Genomic DNA, 26670 nt, shown 5'->3' on the forward strand with positions numbered 1-26670 from the left:
AATGCTCTTTCAGAAAATATACTCTCTGGTTTTTCTGCCGAAGCGCCCAGGGGCATTCTCTGCAGTGCACCAGTGCAGAGGAGGGAGAAGCCGCTGAAATGCGCCGTCAGATCCAGCAGGTGAATGAACAGTAGTATTCAGCTCAATGAGCATGACCGTTCGGCTCCGAAGAGAAAATCTGAATGAGTGGTTGCATACCAGCTCCTTTTATACCCGTATGTCAGGGGGAGTGGCATGCAAATACCACTCGCCAATTTTCATTGGCCTTTTATCAAAGACCAGAGGTTGTCTCGGGCTCCCAAGAGTGACCCCTAGTGTCACTACATCGACACCAACGTCGAGTGAGTGACAGATAGGGAACAGAGAGTAAGGTTCTGTCTTTCAAGATGTCTAGCTGTAATCATGTCACATTTTTCTGATTTTCTGTCATCTATCCACACATTCTGTCTTGCTTAGTTATGCAAGCTCACATTTTACAGAATCAATCAAAATTCCTCCCAGTGTACAGTTTGTGAATTCTTGAAAAAATACCCTAATTTCACCTCAATTTGCACATGTTTACACATATATTTGATTGTATTTTTATGTCTGCATTCTACATGTTCCTCAACTATCCTTCCGGAGCTTTCAGCAGTCATGTCTCTATATGCTAACATACCTGATTCTCACCTTTCCTATTGCTCTGGGTTTTCTTTGCTATATAACAACATAAAAATCAAATCAAATTGCATTGCAGCAAACATCAGTAGAAACATTGGACCTAAACTGACATAAAAATAAAAACACACTGTGTGCCCAACAACTTAAAGGTGAGATGTGTAATTTATGTGTCACGATCGTCACCAAGTGGCAAAAAAAAAAAAAAAAAAAAAAAAAATATATATATATATATATATATATATATATATATATATATATATTCAAACAGGTTTCCCGACTCAAACAGACTACCCCAGTCTGCCAAATGTTAAGAAAAAAACTGAGATCCCACCCCATAATTATGCCATTGGCTGATTTTATTTTGCAAAGTCAGGCTGTTTGGTTTGATAGTGCCATTTAAACAACCTTCGAATGGCTTACATATAGCTGTCTCTCCACATTAAGCTAGGGTAGTATAAAATATTTTGACATAGAAAAGGTTACACACATCACCTTTAAAGACGAACACACAATTATCGGCGGTCCAAACAAAAGCAGTTCCTATGCAGCTTAGTATGTGTCAAAGCACTCCATTCACTGCTTGTTTAAAGGCTAAAATAACTAATAATTTTCAGTCTATAATACATGCTATCCATCTGTCAAAAGTAGTCTACTCCGTATCATACTAAATCTTCTTTCAGCAATTTTTTTCATAGATAAAAAATATTTTAAGGGCATTGCAAATAATCTTATTATGCCACAAAAAGGTCAGTCCAAAAAACATTTTATGTAGCACTTTTCTATGCACTCAAAGCGCTTTATATAGTATAGGGGGAATCTCCTCAACCACCACCAGTGTGCAGCATCCACCTGGATGATGAGACGGCAGCCATAGTGCGACAGAACGCCCACCACACACTGGCTATTGGTGGTGAGGAGAGTAGAGTGATGTAGCCAATTCAGGGATGGGGATTATTAGGAGGCCATAATAGAGAAGGGCCAATGGGGGGAATTTGGCCAGGACAATAGGGTTATGCCCCTACTCTTTACAAGAAGTGCCTTGGGATTTTTAATGACCACAGAGAGTCAGGAACTTGGTTTAACATCTCATCCAGAAGACAGTACTTTTTTAAAGTATAGTGTCCCCATCACTATACTGGGGCAGTAGGACCCACACAGACAACAGGGTGAGCACCCCCTGCTGGCCCCCCTAATACCACTTCCAGCAACCTTAGTTTTCCCCAGGAGGTCTCCTATCCAGGTACTGGCCAGGCTCAAACCTGCTTAGCTTTAGTGGGCAACCAGGAGAGAGCTGCAGGGTGATATGGCTGCTGACAGAAGATTTGCCTAATTCAGTATGCAAAATAACAGTAAAAGGGTGTGGTTAGTATCTCATCAGGCCATGAAGAAGCTTCAGTTGTCAATTATTCCTTTTCTCCTTTACAAGCTGTGGCTTGGAGTTCTATAGCTATTGTGAAATCTCATGATGTTCCAGTGAAACCACTGTTTGATTGGTCCAATTCTAACTCCTACATGGGGTTGAGACATTACAGGTGCTGTCCTCCAGACATTCATCTTCACTCAAGCTAATATGAAGGCAGGTTTCATTCAGAGGCAAAGAAAACTGAATTGTTTGCTCATAGCCAGTTGGTGTTGTAGAATGTGGTAAAGTCCCACCATCCACAGATGGATGATCCTCAGGCAAGCTGCTGCAGGTGCTGGATGTAGAGATGAAAGCAGAGCTCTGGTCATCAGATGGGTCATCTCTGGATTGGGGGGAGACTAGGGATTTCTCATCCGAGCGTACGCCAGAATCCTCACTGGCTGAACAAGACACACTGATGCTATTGGTGAAAGAGTAAAAATCCCCAGGTGAAACGGAGCAAAGAGTGATGTCAGGGTAGGGGGAGATGTTCATCCTTGGGAGTACACTCCCATTTGTGGGCATGGCTGCCAATTTTGTCTCCGCCTCTATGCCAGGAGAAAGAGTCCTGTTTGAGCGCTTGCGGTTGAGCGGCTGGGGTGGAGGGTCCAATTTAGGGATAATTTGTTTAAACCTGCAGACAAAAAAATTATTATTTTTTTCAGTTTAAGTGTTTGTCTTGGTAATGGATATTATATAAAACACTGAACAGAACATAATATGAAAGTGTGATAACTATAAGTGTAGGAAAATATCAAAGCAGGGTGAATAGGATTAGAGTGGCCTGTGTAGCGCAGAGTGCTGAATCATCAAAATGAGCATTTCATACACAATTAGTTTAGACACATTTTCCATTCTGTTTGTGTGTGCACTTATCTCTGTCCCACAGTTCCCACAGAGAGAGAGAGAGAGAGAGAGAGAGAGAGAGAGAGAAAATGGGAGATCGAGCTGCAGGTTCTTGTATTGATGGCTCTACTAAAAATAACTGCAATGCAGTCACTCAGCATGGGACAGAGAAAGCACAATATAACTCTCTCTCACTCATACACATTCAGCACATGCAAATGCAACTCAAGTAAACACATAAAGAACTGTAGTAATTAATGTGATAGTTCACCAAAAAATAACCTCATTTTATTCCAAAGCTGTGTGACTTTGTTTCCTTCGTGAACAGAAAAGGAGTAATTTATAGCAGAATGTTAGTCACCATTCACTTTAACAGCATCTTTTTTCAATTCAGTTAAAGTGAATGGTGTCTGAGGATGTCAGTCCCTGACATTCTGCCAAACATCTCATCTTGTGATCCATCATTTTGGTTTGGAACAATATGAAGATGAGTCACAAATTACAAAATTGTCATGTTTAAGTGAATTATCCTTTTAAATTAGATTTTTACATTGTCAGAATGTATGAGTGGTGCAAAAGTCATCATCACAATGCTAGGGTGTTGTGGGTGGTTGCCAGGGTGTTGAAATGCAGTTGTTATGGTATTATGAGTGTATTTTAGCATTTTCTATGTAGTTGCTATGGTTTTCTTGGTACCTGCTTACAGGCCAAAACCAAAAGAGTCCACCTCGATGTCTCTGTACGTAATTCATGAAACACAAGCAGAAGGAATTTCTGTGTAATTAGTTGGTAAAACCATTCCTACATAAAATTGCAGCACTGAATTGAATAGGGCAATTTACATAAGAGTGTTTTTTTTCAAACGTTTTATACAGAAATTCTTCCTCGTGTTGCATGAATGAGGATATAGTGCCCGTCCAATTTTTCCCATTCATTTTTGCCAGGGATTCATAAAATAATTGAACAGAGTTCTAAGTCATGAACCAAACGAGCCAACACTGAGGTGAATCACAACATAACAAACTTGAAGCAAGATTTAAAGCAAGAAAGCAAGAAAGACAAAAAGACAAAGGTACAAGACTGTGTACTATGAAGCACTGCGAATGAAGTAATGAAATTAATATACAGAACTCTTCATTTAAAGTTACTGATTATAACTAAACAATATGTTTTAATTTTATTGCAAAATATTCAGATATATACAAATAAATATGTAGTTTGAGAGTGTAGGGAGACAGACTCAACTTGTGTCATTCACAGTGCGTTATGGGAGTGTACAGTCGCTGCAGAGCTCTTATGGCGCGGTTTGTTGGCCGCAATTCTCTGATTGGTGGATTGTTTCCCTTTAGGATTCATGGGTAGTGTAGTTCGTCACCAGAAATTCTGCTATTAAATACGTATTTTTTAATTTTTTTTTTTATTAAGTTGAGATAACTTGGACTGATTGAGCTGTTCAGGTTGTAGTCCAAAAACCCTGAAGAGAATTTGCCATGGGTTCCCTTGGGATTTTCATATCTGTTTTTATAATGGGAGGTTTTCAATTTATGAGTGAAATAAGGTCTGTGGATTACTTTACGATTCATGGACGTTTTGTTATACAACATAAATGACACACTTTCAAACCTAGCCCTGTGGAGGACTGGCCACCTGTCCAGGGTGTTTCCGTGCCTTTGGCCTGAGACAGCAGGGATAGGCTCCAGCATTACCCACAACCCTACATAGGATAAGCGGCTATAGAGTTTGGATGGATGGATGGACTTCCATAACTCAAACGTGAATTCTGAAGCCGTATTTAATTACATACTAAAAAAAAAACAAAGAAAAACACGGCAGCTTCAAAATTCACGTTTGAGGTATGAAAGTGTGTAATTTATGTTGCAGAACAAAATGTCCACGTATCGTCAAATAATGTTCACCACAGACATTATTTTACACATAAACTGAAAAACCCCATTATAAAATCCTGTAAGAAAATTCCAAAGGAACCCATGGCGAATTAGACATCTGGGTTCGCCTACAAATTGACATCACGGCTGAACAGCTCTATAGCTGAAACAGAAGCATATACCATCAAATAACAGCCTCAGGTACCACAGTAGATCTGTCTTTAAAAGTTTATAAGTTATCGTTAAAAATCTGTATTTATTTATTGTCCGTCAGCGAAACTCATAAGTTATAAAAGTAACAGCCCTCTTCTCCAAAAGCTGTGCATTTTGAAGCATCACCCATGTTCGTAGCCAAAAAGTATGACTCGTAACAGCAAGAGGTACAACTGCAAATCTTTGTATGCCAAAATAAACCTCATTTCTCAGTATGCATGTGTGCCCATATTAAAAATGAAGATCTATTATCTGACAAGACTGTAATTACCTCTCATCAAGTGCCGTCGAACTCAGAGTCTCTAGCTTAGCAACTTCCCTTCTTGCTGCATCCAATCCTTCTTCACTTCTTGTGTTTTCTGGCTTCCCATTGGCTGTAATGGTGGGTAGTACACCACGCAGGTTTAGCAGATTGAGGTAGGACTCAGCGTGGGAGGAGACGGGAGGTTTTTCTGGCTGCCCTGCTGAAGAGGAGGTGATGGGCTGTTCTGAGCGAGGAGTGTAAAGATTCTTCAGGTTCAGAGAGAGAGAGCGAGTGGGGATGCTACTCCATGTTGACTCTTCTTCTAGAAAAGAAAAAATCAAATTTGAGATATAAAGTAAAATCCAGTCTTTAGTACTAATAGGTTAGATAAGATGTAATTTAAAAGATGATTTAGATCAAAAGAAACTTAAATGACACCATAGTTTTGTGGCATTTATCCCGTGTGTTAGCTTTGAGGTCATCAATATACTAGTGTAATCGTCCTGGTTACTTGCGTAACCTCCGTTTACTGATGGAGGGAATGAGAAGTTGTGTCGATGTAGTGACACTAGGGGTCACACTTGGGAGCCCGAGACACCTCTGGTCTTTGATAAAAGGCCAATGAAAATTGGTGAGTGGTATTTGCATGCCACTCCCCCGGACATACGGGTATAAAGGACCTGGTATGCAACCACTCATTCAGGTTATATGCTGTGGAGCCGAGACAAGGTCTGGCCATTTCAGCAGGTAGTTCAGCATTGTGGCAGGAGGGACACAATGTCTCGTTCCCTCCATCAGGAAACGGAGGTTACGCAAGTAACCAGGACGTTCCCTATCTGTCACTCACTCGACTTTGTGTCGATGTAGTGACACTAGGGGTCCCTATACAAAACGCTGCAACTGGCTGAACTGTGTTATGTGAACTGGCGGTGTGTGACGGGCAGACAACTGTGTGCCTCGTAGCCAGCGCACCAGGCCGACACGTAACCTCCCCCAACATAGTTATGAGTGTCGAACGGCCCTTTGGGGACAAGTTGACTACCCAAAAGATAGAGACAGGCCTCTTTTTTTTCCACTCCCTAAAAAACAAGGGGGATTATCTGACTGGGCCGCCAGGTCTTGTCGGGGGGTGTCCCTCCCAAGGGGAGGACACCGCGGAGACCACACCTCGCCCAAAGAGAGGGGGGATATTTAAGTGGAAAATACGTCACATGGTCTTGCCAACCATGTGGAGAAGTCTTATAGTAGATCCTACCCAACGGGGGAGGAGTTACTACAAACATGGAGACTGTGGCAGAGGGGGCTCTGCCCAAGGAAGACGCAGTTTGCCAACAGGGAAACAAATTAGCGGGAGATATATATCGCATGGGGTTACTTACAGGTAACCGCCACATGCGGAGCACATACCCCAGAACAGGGCTCTTAGTTAGCACATGTACTGGGCCGGCAGCGAGTCTCTCCGAAAACTCGACTGCCACAGGGCTCGGAGGAAGTCAACCAGGGAACATAGTTTGTGAACACTACTGGGAATTAATGGCGCACGTCTTCAGCTCTGAGGAGGTGAAAGGCGCTATGTGCAAGCAATACACCAGGCCGGCTATCCCGAGCTTATCCGCTTGTATTGTGTGCCACTACCTGGGACGAAACCAGTTCCACCCGGAGGTTGTAGAACCTTGCAAAGGTGTTGGGTGTTGCCCAGCCCGCTGCTCTGCAAATGTCTGTTACAGAGGCACCCCTGGCCAGGGCCCAGGAGGCCGCTACAACCCTGGTAGAATGGGCTCGTAGCCCTAATGGGGGCGGCACGTCCTGGGCGTGATATGCCATAGCTATGGCATCAATGAGCCAGTGGGCGATCCTCTGCTTGAAGACAGCGCTTCCTTTCCACTGTGCACCAAAGCAGACAAAGAGCTGCTCAGAGCTCCTAAAGCTCTGCGTGCGATCCAAATAGATGCGTAAAGCGTGCACCGGACACAGCAATGACAGGGCTGGGTCTGGCTCCTCCTGGGGTAGCGCTCGCAGGTTCACCACCTGGTCCCTAAAAGGGGTCGTGGGAACCTTGGGCACATAGCCCGGTCGGGGTCTCAAGATCATGTGAGACTAGCCCGGACCGAACTCCAGGCACGTTTCGCTGACAGAGAACGTTTGCAGGTCTCCTACCCTCTTGATGGAAGTGAGCACAGTCAGGAGGGCAGTCTTCAAGGAGAGTGTCTTAAGTTCAGCTGACTGCAAAGGCTCAAAGGGGGCTCTCTGTAGACCCTGAAGAACTACAGAGAGGTCCCATGAGGGAACGAGACGTGGTCTGGAGGGTGGTCTGGAGGCGCCTCTCAGGAACCTGATGATCAGGTCGTGCTTCCCTAAGGACTTACTGGTGTCATGGTGTGCTGCTATAGCAGCAACGTACACCTTCAAGGTGGAAAGGGGAAAGCCGCCCTTCCAACCTGTCCTGCAGGAAGAAAAGCACCGATCCGACTGCGCATCTCTGGGGGTCTTCCTGTCGGGAAGAACACCACTTAGCGAACAGATGCCACTTAAAGGCATACAGGCGCCTCGTAGAGGGGGCCCTAGCCTGAGTGATCGTATCTACCACCGCAGGTCCGCGTCCCGTCCAGGGGCTAGACATGGAGATTCCAGAGGTCTGGTCGCGGGTGCCAGATGGTGCCCCATCCCTGAGAAAGAAGATCCTTCCTCAGGAGAATTCGCCGGGGGGGGGGGGGGGTGTTGTCACGAGGAGCGTGAGGTCCGAGAACCACGTCTGGGTGGGCCAGTAGGGTGCTACTGCTCCTCGTCCTCCCTGAACTTGTACAGAGTCTGTGCAAGTAGGCTCACTGGGGGAAATGCATATTTGCATAGGCCAGGAGGCCAGTTGTGTGCCAGCGCATCTATGCTGAGAGATGCCTCAGTCAGGGCGTATCAGAGCGGGCAGTGGGAGGATTCTTGGGAGGCCAACAGGTCTACCTGTGCCTGTCTGAATCGACTCCAAATCAGCTGGACCACCTGAGGGTGGAGTCTCCACTCTCCCCTGAGGGTAACCTGCCGTGACAGCGTGAGCGCCTTATCCACCGGGGGAATCGCCGAATAGCCCCTGGCCGCCCCGCCATCGAGGGTAGTGAGGGCGGGGGAGCTGAGAAATTGGGACCGGGCAGTAAAAGGTGCCTCCCACGATTTTGTCTGCTCCTCATGCACTTCCGGGAAGAAAGGCACTGGAGAGGGGCATGGCTGCTTTGAGCGCCGCTGCGAGCTCAGGAACCAATCATCGAGCCGCAAGGGTTCAGGGGAGAGCGGAGGGTTCCACTCTAGCCCGACGCTTGCAGCCACCCGGGAAAGCATGTCCATCATCTCTGCATCAGCCTGTGACTGGGCAATCGTCCCCGAAGGGGAAGGGGAGAGCTCATCAGCTTTGCGGGCTCTGAACAAGAGGTCGAACTCACCGTGAGACGAGCCGGCGGACTCATCTGGAAGCCCGATCGGGGCAGACGAGCGTGCTGGGGAATGGGAGGTCCGCGGGGGGATATTCGGCGGAGGCGGTCCCATTGGGGTCCCTAAATCACCCCCAGTGCTAGCCGCGCTGTACTCAAACACGTAGGTAGAAGGACCTGAGGCGGGGAGCCGCTGGGGCAGCTAGCCGCGACCGCAACGTTGCCATGGTCATGTTCTCGCAGTGAGAACATGAACCATCCATGAATGCTGCCTCCGTGTGGGTCACGTCCAGACACGAAAGACAGCGATCGTGACCGTCTGAAGTTGAGAGATAACGACTGCAACCAGGAATAACATACAATAGGAAAGGCATCTTTAAAAAGACGTTCCGTAGGTGCCTCTCTTTTAGAGAAATATACTCTTTCAGGAAAATATACTCTCTTTTTTCTGCCGAAGCGCCCAGGGGCGTTCTCTGCAGTGCACCAGTGCAGAGGAGGGAGAAGCCGCTGAAATGCGCCGTCAGATCCAGCAGAGGTGAATGAACAGTCGTGAGAATTCAGCTCAGTGAGCATGACCGTTCAGCTCCGAAGAGAAAATCTGAATGAGTGGTTGCATACCAGTTCCTTTTATACCCGTATGTCAGGGGGAGTGGCATGCAAATACCACTCGGTAATTTTCATTGGCCTTTTATCAAAGACCAGAGGTGTCTCGGGCTCCCAAGAGTGACCCCTAGTGTCACTACATTGACACAATGTCGAGTGAGTGACAGATAGGGAACCTAAACGTAATTTGCTATTAGCAGATGTATACCAAATATACTGATGTCTCATCTTGCACTACACAGATTTTTGTCCAATGAAATGTTCCTCCCCCTAAAACCACATGTTATGTTGTAGCAAGTAGCAAATCATGGTTCATGGCTGAGACATGTAACCAAAGCTTATTTTCTATTTTTAAAAAAAGTTTAAAAAGGAAATATACCAATACAGGAAAGAAAACTGCAGCAGGTCTTTAAGCTGGCATCTCACTAGCCAGTTCGATAACAACTCAATAACAATTGGCGATGTCACACCTTCTCTATTCATCTTTATTTTTTAGGTCTGTCCTACTGCCCGATTAAAAATGAGTGTTGGTTGAGGAAAAGGACTGGATCAGATCCAAGCAGGACAATGGCTTGTCAGTTCTTCAACATGAGAAAAACATCATTGGTCATTGCCAAAGCCATGAGAGCCCATCCCACCAACTGCCACCAATAATATAAAGCATGCTGGATGTTGTCAAAGAGTTAGCAGGGCCATTATATCAACAGGGTATTGAGACAAAAGGGCTGTTAATGCCCACCTGCTGAGATATGTGGCCACATGCCTCTCCAATTTTCAAATGACAAAGTAAAAGAAGCTTACATTTGAAAATCTGTCGAAAAAATCAGCTAGTGGGATGCTGGCCTTGGGGTTAAGTGTCTTGCTCAAGGGCACAATGGGACTTCTATGACTCTCCAAAAATCCAAAGTCAGTCCAATTAGTCAGAATACACCAATACGTCACCACCATCCCACCAAACACAAACTAATGCATGTACACACAAACTCTAAAAGAGTGATGAGAGGGAACTGGGCATGGAGCCCTGTGCTGATGAATCAAACCCAATAAACTCCTGTGCTAAACTCTGAAATAGATAAGTGTACACCAACCGACTCAAAATCTCAGCCTGCCAAAAACAATGTGTTTGTGTCTATGACTGAAACAGAGCAGTGACACCCACTTTTTCACCAGCCTTGGTTCTAGACGTATTTTTATCCATTAATTTTCTCATAGACAGTTTTAACCTCAGTCACCATTCACTTTCATTGTGTAGAAAAAAAGATGCAATGAAAGTGAATGGTGACTGAAGTTAACATTCTGCCTAACATCATCTTTTGTGAAAGAAAGTCATCCGGGTCTGGAACAAAATGAGATGCATAATTAATTAATTCATAATAAGTAAATAATGAGAGAATTTTCATTTTTGGGTGAACTTTTAGTTTATCCAAAATATATTAAAGTTTATAGGTGGTCACTGCTGAGCTCCTTTGGTGTGTGATTCAGTGTGGGTTACAGTGAGTCATTTACAATGGAAGTGAATGGGGGCCAATCCATAAGTGTTAAAATACTCACTGTTTCAAAATTATAGCCACAAGACATAAACAATATGCATGTTAACATGATTTTAGTGTGATAAATATCTTACTAACCTTTTCTATGTATATTTTATATCCAATCTTACCACTTAGTTGCAGTGAAAACGCAAAGCCGTAAACCCTAAAACGATGATTTACAGCTCAAATAATACACAAGTTTTAACAGAAGAATGAATGTAATTGTTTTTATAAAATTATAAGCTTCACATTTCTGCCTTTAAACCCTCCAAAAATTGGACCAAAAATTGAACCACTTTGATGCAATCGATTTGGCTTCAATAAACATTACTGTCATTTTCTGTTATCAATGTTTAGTTCTAACTGCTGCTGTTTGAGTTTTCAGGTGGATTTTACAGTGCATCTTACTCTGTGTGGCTCCATTGACTCTTATCTCCAGTTGGCTGAGGTGTTTGACCAGCAGGGCTGTGTGCTGCAGTAAGTCTTGGTTCTGAAGTAGCAGCTGGTGAGTTCTGGCCTGCACCTCCATGCGGGCTGCCATCTCTGCTGCCAGCTGATCCTTCAGGAGCTGCACCTATAACAGGAACACACTCAGTCAAGACTGAGTATCCATGCCAGCCTCAGGTAAGATAGTTTACAAGTTTGAGCTGAGGATTTTGGCAAGTACAACAAATCCAAGGGCGAAATGGATTCCATTATCAGTGATGAAAGCGGTGTATACATTTAAATCAATTATCTATTAATTTAGATTGAATATTCAGTTGGATTCCTGCATCTTTCAAGAGACTTATTGGTTATTAGTTTCCTAATTTATGTTGATGTTTGTGAGGTTCAGCTTATTGGGAAGAAAAACAAGATCTCTATAATATCTCACTTGATTCTCCTAGACAGCAATGAGATTGAATTGAGAGCAAATTAAGACTTTTGCTTAAAGGATTAGTTCACCTAAAAATGAAAATTCTCTCATCATTCACTCACCCTCATGCCATCCCAGATGTGTATAACTTTCTTTCTTCAGCAGAACACAAATTACATTTTTTAGAAGAATATCTCAGGTCTGTAGGTCCATACAATTCAAGAGAATGGGTGCCAACATTTTTATTTTCCAAAAAGCACATAAAGGCAGCATAAAAGTAATCCATTTGACTCCTGTGGTTAAATCCATATCTTCAGAAGTGATATAATACGTGTAGGTGAGAAAGATATCAATTATTAAGTCTTTTTTGCTAGAAAGTCTTTTCCCTGCCCAGAACCGGACGTAAGCATGAAGAATGTGAATCATCAAAAACACGAGAAGAAGATTGTGAAAGTTAAAGTGGAGATTCACTGAGCAGGGAAGAAAATTTATAGCAACAATTGACTGAAATATTAATTTGTTTCTCTCCCACACCCATCATATTGCTTCTGAAGACATTGATTTAACCATGGAGTCATATGAATTAATTTCATGCTGACTTATGTTATTTTTGGAGCTTTAAAATTTTGGCACCCATTCCCTTGCATTGTATGGACAAAAAGAGCTGAGATATTCTTCTAAAAAATCTTCACTTGTGTTCTGCTGAAGAAATAAAGTCATCCTCATCATGAGTAAATGATGAAAGAATTTTAATTTTGGGGTGAAATATTCCTTTTTGTATTCTGCTTTTCAATTTTCTTCTGCCAAGAGAAAAAGACCATAGTAATCTCATTTGTGTTTCCTTTAGAGTTACAGAAGAGATCTCACCAATGTCACAAACTGTGCTCAGACTTCCCAAGATAGCAAAGTCAGAGATTTCAATATGAACATTTCTCATCATACTCTCCCAAAAACAAATTATCTAAGCTATGCCGTCCACATCAATTTTACAACTCTTCCCGAACTGAATGTCAACAATTGACTCATGTTTTTCTATTTTCTCCAAACCAATTTTAGGAGAAACATGGTGTTGGTCCTGGTTCACATGGTGCCTAGATAAGATCAGACAAAACTACTGGAGACAATGTTGATTGCTAATTGAAATTTAACTAAGAACTCCATTAAGTCTCCTGAGAAATGGAAGAGAGAGCAACTTCACAACCATAATATTTTCACGAGGGGTTGTGGGTAAGTGTACGTCTATCTAATTTTCCATGCATAACTATGCAGCAGCATGACTATGCTGAATGAGAGCTGAGAGCACATCAGTGTCCTCTCTCTCTCACATGAGATTATAGCCATAACATTATCTCAATGCTATATTCCAAATGAGAACAAATGTCATGAGTCGGAGACAGAATGACAGAAATGACTGAATAAATGAACAGGCGAGTGAATAAAGATGGTTATTGCTTCTATCAGCATCACGTTCTGTCTCCTGCTCTAGATTTATCTTTACTTCGTCATGGTAATGGAGATTGGTTTATACTTCAAGAGTATGGAAGTGCTTCTTAACAAAGGCGATCAGAAATAACGAAGAAGGAACTGAATCGGCTTGTGCAGAATATGTGCCACAAAAATTGCTGGAGTAAGTGAATAGATATGCATTCTGGGAGGGGAGCAAGTGATTGTGAAACAGCCTGAATATCTTTGGAATAAACTGCATCATACAGCCATAGTGCCTCCTGGTGTTAAAAACAGGACTATTCAGGTTAGAAACACAGTAAAGGTATCACATCCAAGTGTATCACATCTTACCTGTGCTACAGCAGTCTGTGTTTGTTGTTGCTGCTGTAGCAGCTGTTGCTGGAGTAACTGCAGGTGATGTTTGGTGGCCAAAGGTGTGAGAGAGGGCGAGCAAGGAGTGCTGGGAGACAACGTGTAGAGAGAGACACCCTCCAGGTCTTGCAAAGACTGTGAGATGCAGAAAGAGAAGGGAAAAGTGTTACCACACAGTTAAATAAAAAACACACATTAGAAACTTTGTGTCTACACTATGTGTCTTCCTGTCACAGTTTGAGGGACTCAATCTGCTTTGAGCCTGTGTCCAATTTAAATTTTGCTCTTCTTTATTATTTATTATTATTTTCATTTTCTTATACTTTTATTTCTATTTGTATCTTTTCAATCTGCATCTTTTCCTGTAGTCTACCCCTATACCTTTCTTTGTCAATAATGCTATATATTTAGTCAGTGATTAAGAAAATATATATTTTTTGGCCTTTTTATCATTTTTAAGACAGTCAAGAGAGGAAATTAAACAATAAGGTAAAGACGATGGAAATGGAACTGGCATATGAAGTGAACAGGCTTTGAACTTAAGTTGTCTGCATATGAACACCACGACACGGCTTGAGGTATGTGGCAAACTGTAAGAGTACGGCTCTGTTAACAAAACACTATGGACACACACAACATTCTCTTGTTTGGGTATTAAATGTGTTTTTTCCCCTTTCTTTTGAAACATTGTCCTCTGATGTTTGCATATGAGGGTTATTGGCTGTTAGAGCAGAGTAAAGGGTTAAATAGTATGTGTTTTCATTAAGAAATCACTTTAATATCCCCATGGATTTGGATCCCCAGGAGCAAAGGACACCTTAAGTGCTTTAATGTTAAGTGGAACATGTACACACTTAAACACACACACACACACACAGACAGAAGTTAATTTTCTCTAAATAGCTTCACTCTGTCTGCCATCAATGGTCTAAGACAGCGACAAGGCACCAAAGCAACACAATAACAGTCAGGTTTTAAAGCTCCATTTTGACATTTTAGAGGCACAGTAACATTTGTAGTTAGTTCAAAATGTTACTGTGTAGTTGAACCTTTCATAAGCATTATAACTGCAATGTGATCCAAAAAAAAAAAAACACTGTCTGTTTGTAGCATGGCCGAACAGACCACACAACACTTTCATCTGCCATAACATGAACATGATTATGTTGTTTTTTTTTGGATGCATGAGATGCTGGTGTTCCCATCAGACTTCTTAACTAGTCTGACCAGCAAGACTTCCTTGGTGAATCCTAGAAATTCAAGCTGGCCTTTTCAGCTGGGTTTTGTTATATTTTTGGAGAAAATCCTCTCCAAGAAGGAGAGAAATCAGAGAATGAATGGGTGAGACTAAAATTACAATGTGATTACTCAAAATAAGAAAACCACAAGACATTTTCTCAGTCACGTGCACTTTTGGTGCCCAAATCTAAAGGTGCCCTTCCTGTTGTCCTATAAAAAGGAGGAAAACCTAATAACAAAAATAAAATAATTAAATAAAATGTAAATCTCTTAATAATCTCACAATAATAGAAATAACATGTCAATATGAGATTTCCTTGCAAATCTCCAAGTTGGTATAGCTGCAGGCTGAAGATCTCCAAATGGGGGTGGGGTTACTTGAAAGGGGGGCTGCACCAACTCCAAAAGGGGGCATCACTTCCACGCACAGTTAGGGTTAAGGAAATAGTTAGGTTAGGTTAGGGGATCTGTGTATCTTTGCTGGCAGTTTGGAGCTCCCACACCTTTTTGCCTGCAGCTATATCCTTCTCCACGCAACAGCATATTGGATCATCGGAGTGGTGTGGTCTCAGACAAGTAAAAGGTCAGATAGAAAAATCTACTCTATGTATATACTCTATTGCTACCACATTTCTGATGTCGCACACTTGCAATGTAGACAGCTTTATTAATTATAATGGGAGCGGTTGTGACGCTTTCAGTGTAGATAGAAATTCAATTCAGTACATCTTTCATAGAATACGGACAAAAACTGAAGGAGCTGTCTGGTTTAGCCAATGTCAGTTTACTTTTGGTTTAAATATATTAGCTATTAAACAAATCACTTTCAAAAAAGTACCACGGTTTTACCAGTTTTTAGACATGTAGGCAACCATGGCAACCATTCAGAACCATGGGATAACTATCTTGATACCATACCATGATTCCACAACATTATTGCTGTAAGATCCTAAAATTTTTTAATTAAAAGTACTATAGAAAGTGTCAGTTCAATAAAGAGGATGATGAGGTCAGACGAGAAGAGAAGAAAACATTTTAAAGTACTGTGGTGTTACCATGGATATTTATATAACAAAAGAAAAATTCTTAAATAATGTAAAGCAAAGAAATTTGTTAAGTGTGTATAAGTTCTACTCATTCTATATACCTATATTTTTCCATAATTTAATTCAAAAAGTTCATTACACATAAAGTGAAATATTTCAAGCCTTTTTTTGTTTTAATCTTGATGATTACGGCTTACAGCTCATGGAAATCAAAAATCCAGTATCTCAAAATATTAGAATAAAGAATTTATAATACAGAAATGTCGACCTTCTGAAAAGTATGTTAATTTATGCACTCAATACTTGGTCGGGGCTCCTTTTGCACAAATTACTGCAAACAATTATTGCTCAGTGGTCCAAAGTCCTCTTTTCAGATGAAAGTAAATTTTGCATTTAATTTGGAAATCAAGGTCCCAGAGTCTGGAGGAAGAGTGGAGAGGCACAGAATCCAAGTTGCTTGATGTCTAGTGTGAAGTTTCCACAGTCAGTGATGATTTGGGGTGCCATGTCATCTGCTGGTATTGGTCCACTGTGTTTTCTCAAGTCGAGAGTCAATGCAGCCATCTACCAGGAGACTTTAGAGCACTTCATGCTTCCATCTGCTGACAAGCTTTATGGAGATGCTGATTTCCTTTTCCAGCAGGACTTGGCACCTGCCCACAGTGCCAAAACTACTAGTAACTGTTTTGCTGACCATGGTATTACCGTGCTTGATTGGCCAGCCAACTCGCCTGACCTGAACCCCATAGAGAATCTATGGGGTATTGTCAAGAGGAAAATGAGAGACACCAGACCCAACAATACAGACGAGCTGAAGGCCGCTATCAAAGCAACCTGGGCTTCCATAACACCTCAGCAGTGCCACAGGCTGATTGCCTCCATGCCACGCCGCATTGATGCAGTAATTCGTGCAAAAGGAGCCCCGACCAAGTATTGAGTGCATAAATTAACATACTTTTCAGAAGGTCGACATTTCTGTATTATAAATTCTTTATTCTAATATTTTGAGATACTGGATTTTTTATTTCCATGAGCTGTAATCATCAAGATTAAAACAAAAAAAGGCTTGAAATATTTCACTTTATGTGTAATGAATCTAGAATATATGAAAGTTCCACTTTTTGAATTAAATTACGGGAAAAAATTAACTTTTCCACGATATTTTAATTTTTTGAGATGCACCTGTATATATATACGTATATATATATACTGTATATGAGAACACAAGAACACTTTCTGTGCAATAACTCATGTAAACCACTAGAAAGAGCTAGAAGTTTAAATTTGAATGCGTAAAAACCCGAGGGAGGAGAGACAGAGGATGATGTAGTAGGACATGTCTGCCAAGGCAGGGAAATTACAAAAATGAAACTGCTCATAAAAATAATAACACTCTCTGTCTGTTAATGTCCATTATATCCATGCTGCAAACTGGAATAGATTGCAGTGCCTCACTTGATGCACAAGTGTATTAATTCTTATAATCTAATAATCTAATACAGTACTTTCTCCTATCCCACCTTAACATGCAGAGACAACTATAAGTACACCATTTGAAGGTTGATTTCCCAGAAAAGTGTAAAAACTGTGGCTCTATGGCACTTTCAAAACATTGCTCTATTTGTCTGAGCATCCCGATCAGCCTGATAAAGCCACATTGGCTCACACAGTGGGGTAAGTTTGGGACTATCTTTTTGTCTATCTGTTATTTGGAGTGTACCAGGGGAGGACTGGGAACATGTTAGAAATCAAGCATTATTTTTTTGCAATTCTGTTTGGTGACACTAGTGGCGCAGAAATGACACTTTTCAGCTTTTAGTAGGATGACAAAAAGTTATCAGTTAGGCTACTACATAAAAACAAATTAGGAAAAACAGGAAGCTGCAACAAGGGATGCTCCCATTCTGTCCTCATTTATCCAGCAGTAGAGCCATTTGTGATGAATGTCTGCTACAAGGCTAATGAAAAACCACTGGATCTTTGATGTGTGCAAGACAAGGAAAACATGAATGCATTATTAATGCATTGCTGCTACATTAATACATGTAAATGTTAAATAAATGAATGCATTGTTTCTGCTTTCAGGCAGTGCAGCCAATTTGCACTGGGAATTATTTGTAATGAAAAACTGATAAATATCAAACATCAAACATTTTTGAGTTTGACCTGATTTCATTATCCTTGTGGCTCTCTCTTACAACAGATTCTGAACACAGACACGCAGCCAAATGACCCTGAAACTCATTAATGGCCAGGTGTTCGGGTTTAAAAGGCTCGACCTGTGTCTAAACAGGAGCACTCTTGAGAAAACTCAAGTGCTTTTTGCACATCTAATCACTCTGAGGTCTCAGAGCTGCAGAGCAGTGGTCTTTCGATTGAATGAATCTCATAAAACCTGTCAAGGGCATGTCCAGGTCATACTTCACCCCAAAATCAAAAGAATGCAAGCCTAATTTAAGGACCATTAAAGGGATAGTTCACCCAAAAAATGAAAATTCTCTCATCATTTACTCTCTTTCATGCCATCCCAGATGTGTATGACTTTTGTTCTTCTGCTGAACACAAGCAAAGATTTTTAGAAGAATATCTCAGCTCTTTAGGTCCTCACAATGCAAGTGAATGGTGGCCTGAACTTTAAAGCTCCAAAAATCCATGAGACTTCAGTGTTTTAATATGTCTTTAGAAGCTAGGAAATCTTTTTGGGTGAGAAACAGATCAATATTTAAATCCTTTTTAACTATAAATCTCTACTTTTATTTTCACAATGTGAAAGAACTTGAAAGTGAATATGAAGATTTATAGTAAAAAAGGACTTAAATATTGATCTGTTTCTCACCCATACCTATCATATAGCTTTTGAAGACATAGATTGAACCACTGGAGTCATATGGATTACTTTTATTTGGCCTTTATGATATTTTTGGAGCTTGAACGGTCTGGCCACCATTCTCTTGCATTGTATGGACCTACAGAGCTGATATATTCTTCTAAAAATCTTTATTTGTGTTCAGCAGAAGACAGAAAGTCATACACATCTGGGATGGCATGAGATTGAGTAAATTATTTTAACTTTCATTTATGGGTGAAGATTTTTTGCACCGGCATTATCTTACTGACAATTAAGCACATCCCCATCCTAATTCTCATTACCTTAATGCAAAAAATAAATAAATAAATATTTATACATCATGGTAGTACTGCAGAACATCATTGTTGTACTGCTTTTACCGAATGCTGATTTAAACAAACATTTTTTTAAATTATTATTTCAGTAATGAGATTCTAATGAGATTCATCTGAGACAATGATGGAAATTACAAAAATGTGTAGTTTATTCCCCCATACAAGATGTTAAGTACACATTTTTCTACCTTTGTCTTTTTCGCTTCATGTTTACAGATGTGATTAAATCTCAGTGCTTGTTGCTTTGTTTCATGGCTTACAACTCTATATTGAAGAAATCCTTATGTAGAAAATACACTGGAAAAATACTTCCGGTACCTGGCTCGACCTTCCGTTTAAAAGGGTGCCTGGGGCCTGACATCTAGCTATCAAAGAGATAAAAAGGGGCATTCATTATTTTATCTTCTCTTTTTACCTAACAACATGATTTCCTTCAATCACTTCACATTCAGTAGGCATCATTATGTGAAACTGCTCTCTCAGCTGAGGCTTACTGAATGAGTGGGGTTTTAGTTGTGAAAAAAAGAAGAACAAAAGATGACATCTGTGCTGTGCTAGCTAATTTCACTCTAGCACAACAAATTCCTGTCTCACTGGGACTATGTGATGCTAGCTTCACTTCAGACAAGTTACACGTTAAGTTAAGTGGTTGAAGTCAGGCAAGGATTTTGAAAACTATTAGAGTGAAAATAGTGTGCGGGCCTGAGGCATTACAACAGCATCACAGATTACCGAGAAGGAGGAAAAGGGAGGAGATAAAGGGGTAAAAAAAGGGAAGAAAGAGAATGTGACAGGGGCTTCAGCAGACTCAGTAGACATCTGTGGGGAGAAATGATGCAAGAGCCTCTTTTAAAAAAAGAAGCAAATTCAGCAATCAATCTCACCTGGAGTGTTTGTCCAGGTTTCACCATGTTGAGCTCTGACAGGCTTTGAAGAATGTCATCCATAGCTTGCTCACTGAGCTTTGCTGAATGTGACTCCATTCCTGTTACATTATCCATTCCATGTTCCATTCCTATCGGCTGCCGACCTGTAAACAACAGCCGCATTTTGCCAAAAAAATGTGATGCACAATTAAAAAAAAACTGTTATACCAGAGGTCGGCAACCTCTTAGACATGATGTGCCATATTAATTTTTTCTTGTTAATCAATGTGCTACATAACCCCTATTCCCTTGTTTCCTTCTATGCACAATCCCTCTTTTAAACAGTCACATTCTCTAATTTACAAATTATTTTTTTGAATGCAAAAAGAAAACAAATCTAATCCAAGTCAATTACTGTTAGTTTTGGACTGCTTGGCTTCCCATAACTAAATAAAACACGCGTGTCAATGATTACTCTTGATTATCTGCACTTTTAACATCACATTTGAGACATGATAGGACTTCTGTACTGACAGAGTCATATATTTGATATAGTGTGAGATGACATGCATTAGTGCTCTGCTGTGACAGCACAGTCTCACCTTCAGCACTGGGCTCTTCTCCAGACTGATCACTCTGTCCGTCTGCAGGGCCGTCTGGCTGCTCATCTACAATCTGCTCAGCATACTGCAGACTCAGCTTATGGCACACCTCAAATGCCTGACCCACCGTTCGCACTATCCGCATGGCCTGACTCTGAGAGAGGGAAGAGAGACTGAACTATACAAATACAGACTTTTAAACACACGTAGAATCATTTTATACAAATAATTTCAAGTAACACATTTTATTACAATGTAATAAAGCTTACTTATGAATTATACTGTACATTTACTTGTTATACAAAATATTTTGGACATATTATAGCAGGAAAGATTTGTCAAGTTTTTTTTTTTTTTTCTTGACCTTATCAAATGGTATAATTTTGTTGTAGTTTGCATTATTTTTCACATTGGGTTGAAGTTATTATCAATATAGGGGCTTTGTATCTAAATTGTAAACGTGAACAAAGAGCAGAGTGAAAACAGAAGAGGAGAGCCAACTGAGACAAATGGGTGAATAGTATGAAGGTTAAGGCCCTCTACAAAAGTCATCACTTGCTCAAGGGTCACATGATATTAATCAATGGTCTGGAGAGACAGAGAGCGGAGAGGAAACTACTCTACCTTCTTTTTGGACTTGAACACATTGCATCTGAACAAGTTGCTCGATCCATCACGAGCAATGTAGCTGAAAATCTTCAGATCCTGAGAATCATGAGATACATAGAAGATCCTGAGAAGAAACAAAGGCAAAAGAGAAGAGGAATAAAAGCAAAAGACAGAAGAAAATAAGTCCTCTGAATCCAAAAATGTAAGATATGTGTATTGAAAAACAGTCTAAACATTAATATAAGGGCTGTCAATCGATTAATTTTTTTAATAAAATTAATTACATGATGTGCTGATTAATTAATCAAATTAATCACAATTACTGTAATAAGAAATATCAATATTTGCAGAGAAAGGCACCCAAATAAAAATAATTAAATAAATTATAAAATAATTATATTATATTTAAAGTAACTGTAAATATAATAATTCAGAAAATTAAAATGCATTATATTTTTGTGGCAGATGGGTAAAGCATTAATTAGGCAATACAAAAAGTGGCTTTAGAACACAGTAAATTGTTTATTTTCATATAACTGAACATAAGCCTAACAATGGCCTACAGTCCAGTGCAATCCATTTTGCAAATTAACTCTTCAATCTGTCTGAGGTAGGCCCTGTCCCAAATGGAACACTTGATCTGGACGTGTGGTCTTGTGGCCTTCATTTCCAAATGTCTGCAAATTCCACAAGACCGTATGGTGTCCCATTTGGTATTTAAGTACTCAGAAGGGTGCTCACGAGTCCCTGCTTTGCGCCCTTGATGCGCACTTCGGCTAAGCCCGAGTTGGTGCGAGCTCCATAGCTGTCTACTACCAAAAAAGTCCATGCTACATTTACTTTTGACCAATCACAGTGGACTGGAGTTTTGTGCCGGAGGAAAAATCATGGCGGACGAGACGATCATTCATCAGTCATTTAAGACAACCAAAGGTGGTTTGACAATTAATTTGTTTATAACAATCGCTGCACTGGAGAACTGCATTGCCAACAAGGTGAAGAGAGGATAACATTAGAGCTAACATCAGCTGTTTGAACGGTTAAAACAATGATACAAGTCAAGGATGGAAACTGATTACTTTCCTCTTAATTCGACGTTTTGAATAATAAAAAAAAGTCACTTGTGAATTCGTGCAGATCCGTTGTTTTTCCAGGGTTGAGGGACGTCCAATTTGTTCCTGTCTGGTTATAAACATTAGCGTGCAGAGCGATTTGTTGCGAACAAGTTTTCTAAGTTAATTATCAGTAGTAAATCTTCATTTTATGTTAATGTCAACCTTATGCGAAAATGCTGCCCGAGTCAAAAAAACAAGCACGAGCACAGTACATGTATGCGCAGGAACAGTTTTATAGTTTTCAGTTTTATAGTTTTGTTTTTTTACTAAAAAGTTTCTCAAAGTTTTCTCCATTCTGACAAAATAAACTTCTGTCCAAGCTTCCTAATTTTATGATGTAGATATATACAAAAGAAACCTAAATCATGGTAAAAAAAAAAAAATATATATATATATATATATATATATATATATATATATATATATATATATATATATATATATCTGAAATATAAATTTGAAATTCATGAGAGTGCACATTCAGTGCTGGGTAGTAACAGATTACAATTAATATGGATTACATAATCAGATTACAAAAATCAAGTACTTGTAATTTGATTAAATTACATTTTTAAATACTCGTAATCTGACTACAACTACATTTTTATAGATTACATATTAACAAGGCAACAGCAGTAAATTGTTAATCATTTATTGATCATTTTCATATCAATGTCATCATATTCTTACACCGAAGCGCAATAGTCTCACAGATGAACATTTTGAGCATGTGCTCCTTTTACGTTCCAACAGTAAGATATGCTCCTCAGCTAAGGAATAGGTGATGGACTATTACTAAGTAGTAAGGGTTAAAAATGAATGTGCCAGTTTTGAGCTGCTAGCTTTGACATAGCAATGTCATTGCTGTTGATTTCAGGTTCATTACTGTTTGTTCTTGTAATGTTTTATGCACTTAAAATGAATTAGATATGTTTTTTCTTTTTTAAATATATTATTTCTTACTACCTCACTAATGGTGAGCAGCTCACACATATTGAACTTAATTGTTTCAAAGGATCTAGTGGATGCCATCTCTAAGGGTCCTGCCCATAGGGTACACAATAGTTAAACTGCAAAATGTGCAGCAATATGGAACAAAGCCCATCAATCTACTGCATGAAACTTGACATAAAGCTTGACACAACTGTTCATTGTGTGACTCGGTGGAACTATGCCATTGAAAATATTCTGCTCTTTTAGAATATTCTTGCTGTTCAAATGATAACTTGCACCTTAGCTTTGGAATAGCCAATGGACAATCATTAAGCAGTAAGGGTTAAAAGTGTTTAAGTGTTTTTAGATGAAAGCTTTGGCAACGTCGTTGCTGTTGATTTTATGGTCATTAATTTTTGTTAATTTTATGATAGTTTCTATTCATTTTATGGTCATTAATGTTTGTAATGCTGCTATGTTTTATGCAATTAAAATGAACTTGATGTGTCAGTGTTTTGAATTATAAACTCTTGACATGTACTGTCACTGCTGTTATATTTAATGTTTATTTCATTCATGTAATGTTTATGCACTTTTTAAAAATGTCATAAGGAGCTCTTTTTGAGAGGCTCTTTTTGTTGGTACAAAGAAAATTTATTCCATTCTTTATTACTTTTATGTTAAAATGATTATCCTATTCAAATGCATGTCACATATAATAAAATAGAATTAGCTTGAAAGTAATCCAGAAGTAATCAAATTAGATTACCCCAAAAGAGATTACATTACTGATTGCATTTTTTGTCATGTAATTTGTAATTCACAATTAATCCGTCCAGCCATGTGCACACTGATATTTATATTATATACTGTACAATGTGTTCTTTGTGCACATGGATATACATAATATACGATGACATTCTAAAATTACATTTAAAAAGACAAGACTTGAATTAATTTGATTACTACCCCTTTTTCTCTCTCCCTTTATTGTACATCATTCATAGATGTCATATGACAATAAAAATAAATAAATATTGTTAGTAGTAATGAAGCATACAGTCGCTATTTGGCTTTGAAAGGCAGTGTTTTATGTTACTGCTGAACAACAAACACATTTGACCTGTAATATTTTAATTAATATTTTCTTTAATTTCAAATGGCAAAGGCTTTGAAGAAGATACCAGTGTGGGAGAAATGTATTAAAGTATCGTCATTGAAAGTGATACTTACTAAAGTTCAGCACTAACTTGAGTGAAATTTTTCATTTCAAATTTTAAAAAATATCGACTGATTAATCGGCTATTGGCCTGTTTTCCCACCTTAGTTATCAGTATCTGCTAAACCCATTATCGGTCGACCTCTAATTTTCAGTTTCATATTCAATTTCACATTACAGTTGAATAGTTTATTAGGGGAAGTTTTGCATTCATAAAAGTAAATTAAACTAAAAACTAAACTTTTGCTATCATTGTTTCAAAGAGTTTTTTAGTATTATTGTGAGTCTCTAAAAGTCTTTAAATAGCAACATTCTGCCTACTGGCGATAAACACTGATGAGCCAAAACATTATGACCACCTGCCTAATATGCTGTTGGTCCTTTGTGTGCCGCCAAATCAGCGCCGACCCACCGAGGCATGGACTCTACAAGACCCCTAAAGGTGTCCTGTGGTATCTGGCACCGAGACATTAGCAACAGATCCTTCAAGTAAGGTTGCGAGGTGGAGCCGTTGTGGATCTGACTTGCTGGTCCAGCACATCCCACAGATGGTCAATCGGATTGAGATCTGGGGAATTTGGAGGCCACAGCAACACCTTGAACTTTTCATCATGTTCTTTAAACCATTCCTGAACAATGTGTGCAGTGTGGCAAGGCGCATTATCCTGCTGAAAGAGACCACTGCCATTGGGAATACCATTGCCATGAAGGGGTGTACCTGGTCTGCAGGGTAGATGGCACATGTCAAATTGACATCCACATGAATGGCCGGACCCAAGTTTTCCCAGTAAAACATTGCCCAGAGCATCACACTCCCTCCACTGACTTGTCATTTTCCCACAGTGCATCCTGGTGCCATCCCTTCCCCAGGTAACGGCGCACACGTACTTCATGTAAAAGAAAAAGGGACTCATCAGACCCGGCAACCTTTTCCACTGCTCCAAGGTCCAGTTCCAACGCTTGCGTGCCCATTGTAGGCATTTTCGACGGTGGACAAGGGTCATCATGGGCACTCTGACCGGTCTCCGGCTACGCAGCCCCATATGCAGCAAGGTGTGATGCACTGTGTGCTGTGACACATTCCTCCCGTAACCATCATTAAAAGTTTCTGTGACTTGTGCCACAGTAGACCTTCTGTCGGTTCAGTCCAGATGGGATGGCCTTCATTACCCTCCCACATCGATAAGCCTTGGACGGCCAACACCCTGTCGCTGGTTTGTGGTTTGTCCCTTCTCGAACCACTGTTGGTATGTACTCACCACTGCTGACAGGAGCACCCCATGCCTTGATGCTCTGACCCATTCATCAGGCCATAACAATTTGGCACCTGTTCAAAGTCGCTCGGGTCTTCACTCCTGCCCATTTCTCCTGCATTCAACACATTGGCTACAAGAACTGATTGTTCGTTTAACAATCTAATCTACCCAGACCTTGACATGTGGCCTTGTTAGGAAATGATCAACGTAATTCACTTCACCTTTGAGTGGTCATAATGTTTTGGGTCATCGGTGTATATACAGTATCTGAAGAAGTGTGTACATAAATATTATGATTTTTCGATCTGTGACACATATGTTTCCTTTCTATACATTTGACAGTTATAAGCACCTGTCCAACTATCCAGTTGTCAGAGTCATGTTTGTTTGTTTTCTAAATATAAAAAAAAAAAGCGCTTTGCATTTCAAAGTTTCATGATAAAATCTTGTGATGCTATTTGTCAGTGTGTTACTTGGAATTATTTAATAAAAACAAATATTCAACAGTGAATTTAAAGTGTGTTCCTTTACCCTATCAATGTCATGACTTTTTATGAAAATAATTTGTAAAAAAAAAAAAAAAAAAAAAAAATTATGAATAAAAATGCTTCACCTGATTGAAGTCTTGAAGTTTGTCCCAAATGCTCACTTTTATAACGCGTACACCCTCATGGACTTGCTGACTAACGCCCAATCAGTCTGCACTCGCTTACGTCACCAAAGTTTGTCCTCGGAGAAGGACCACAAGGAAGTAGGGTGCCATTTAGTACAGGGACTTATTATAAGGGTTTTGTACTGTACACAGTACATAAGTCTATGTACTGTACACATCTGGTGCTTTTGGAGTGCCTTGCTTTGGTTGTGTTGCGTCATCAAGTGCACGTAGTTTGAAATTTAGAAAAATGCATCTCGAAAACCCAACATTCTGAGTTGCAGTCCATCCAGCTGTTTTCAAACGCAAGAATGCGTCCTCACCTTGTGCTGTCTGTTTTCAGTAAGTGTGGTTTGTTCTCTTTACAGCTGCACATCGCCAGTTAATGTGGTATTGCGCTTACTGCCCTCTGCTGATTAAGACTTGTAAAAACATAAAGGTGAACATTCCTTGTTATGGTCTGGAGTCATAATT

General features: G+C 40.1%; 1 protein-coding gene across 1 annotated transcript in view; it reads right to left on the reverse strand.

Annotated features, from left to right (window-relative positions):
• Positions 1 to 893: 893 nt before the first annotated feature.
• LOC127421158 (carboxyl-terminal PDZ ligand of neuronal nitric oxide synthase protein-like) overlaps positions 894 to 26670 on the reverse strand; it is a 69686-nt gene continuing 43909 nt past the window's right edge. The window contains exons 5-11 of the mRNA XM_051663969.1: positions 21037 to 21145; positions 20413 to 20566; positions 19829 to 19974; positions 13456 to 13611; positions 11211 to 11376; positions 5279 to 5573; positions 894 to 2696 (exon numbers count right to left, since the gene is read on the reverse strand). Coding sequence (XP_051519929.1) covers positions 2162 to 2696; positions 5279 to 5573; positions 11211 to 11376; positions 13456 to 13611; positions 19829 to 19974; positions 20413 to 20566; positions 21037 to 21145 — 1561 coding nt within the window. The 3' untranslated portion in view covers positions 894 to 2161. The remainder of the gene's footprint in view (positions 2697 to 5278; positions 5574 to 11210; positions 11377 to 13455; positions 13612 to 19828; positions 19975 to 20412; positions 20567 to 21036; positions 21146 to 26670) is intronic.

Source organism: Myxocyprinus asiaticus, chromosome 3, assembly GCF_019703515.2.
Source record: "Myxocyprinus asiaticus isolate MX2 ecotype Aquarium Trade chromosome 3, UBuf_Myxa_2, whole genome shotgun sequence".
NCBI lineage: Eukaryota > Metazoa > Chordata > Actinopteri > Cypriniformes > Catostomidae > Myxocyprinus > Myxocyprinus asiaticus.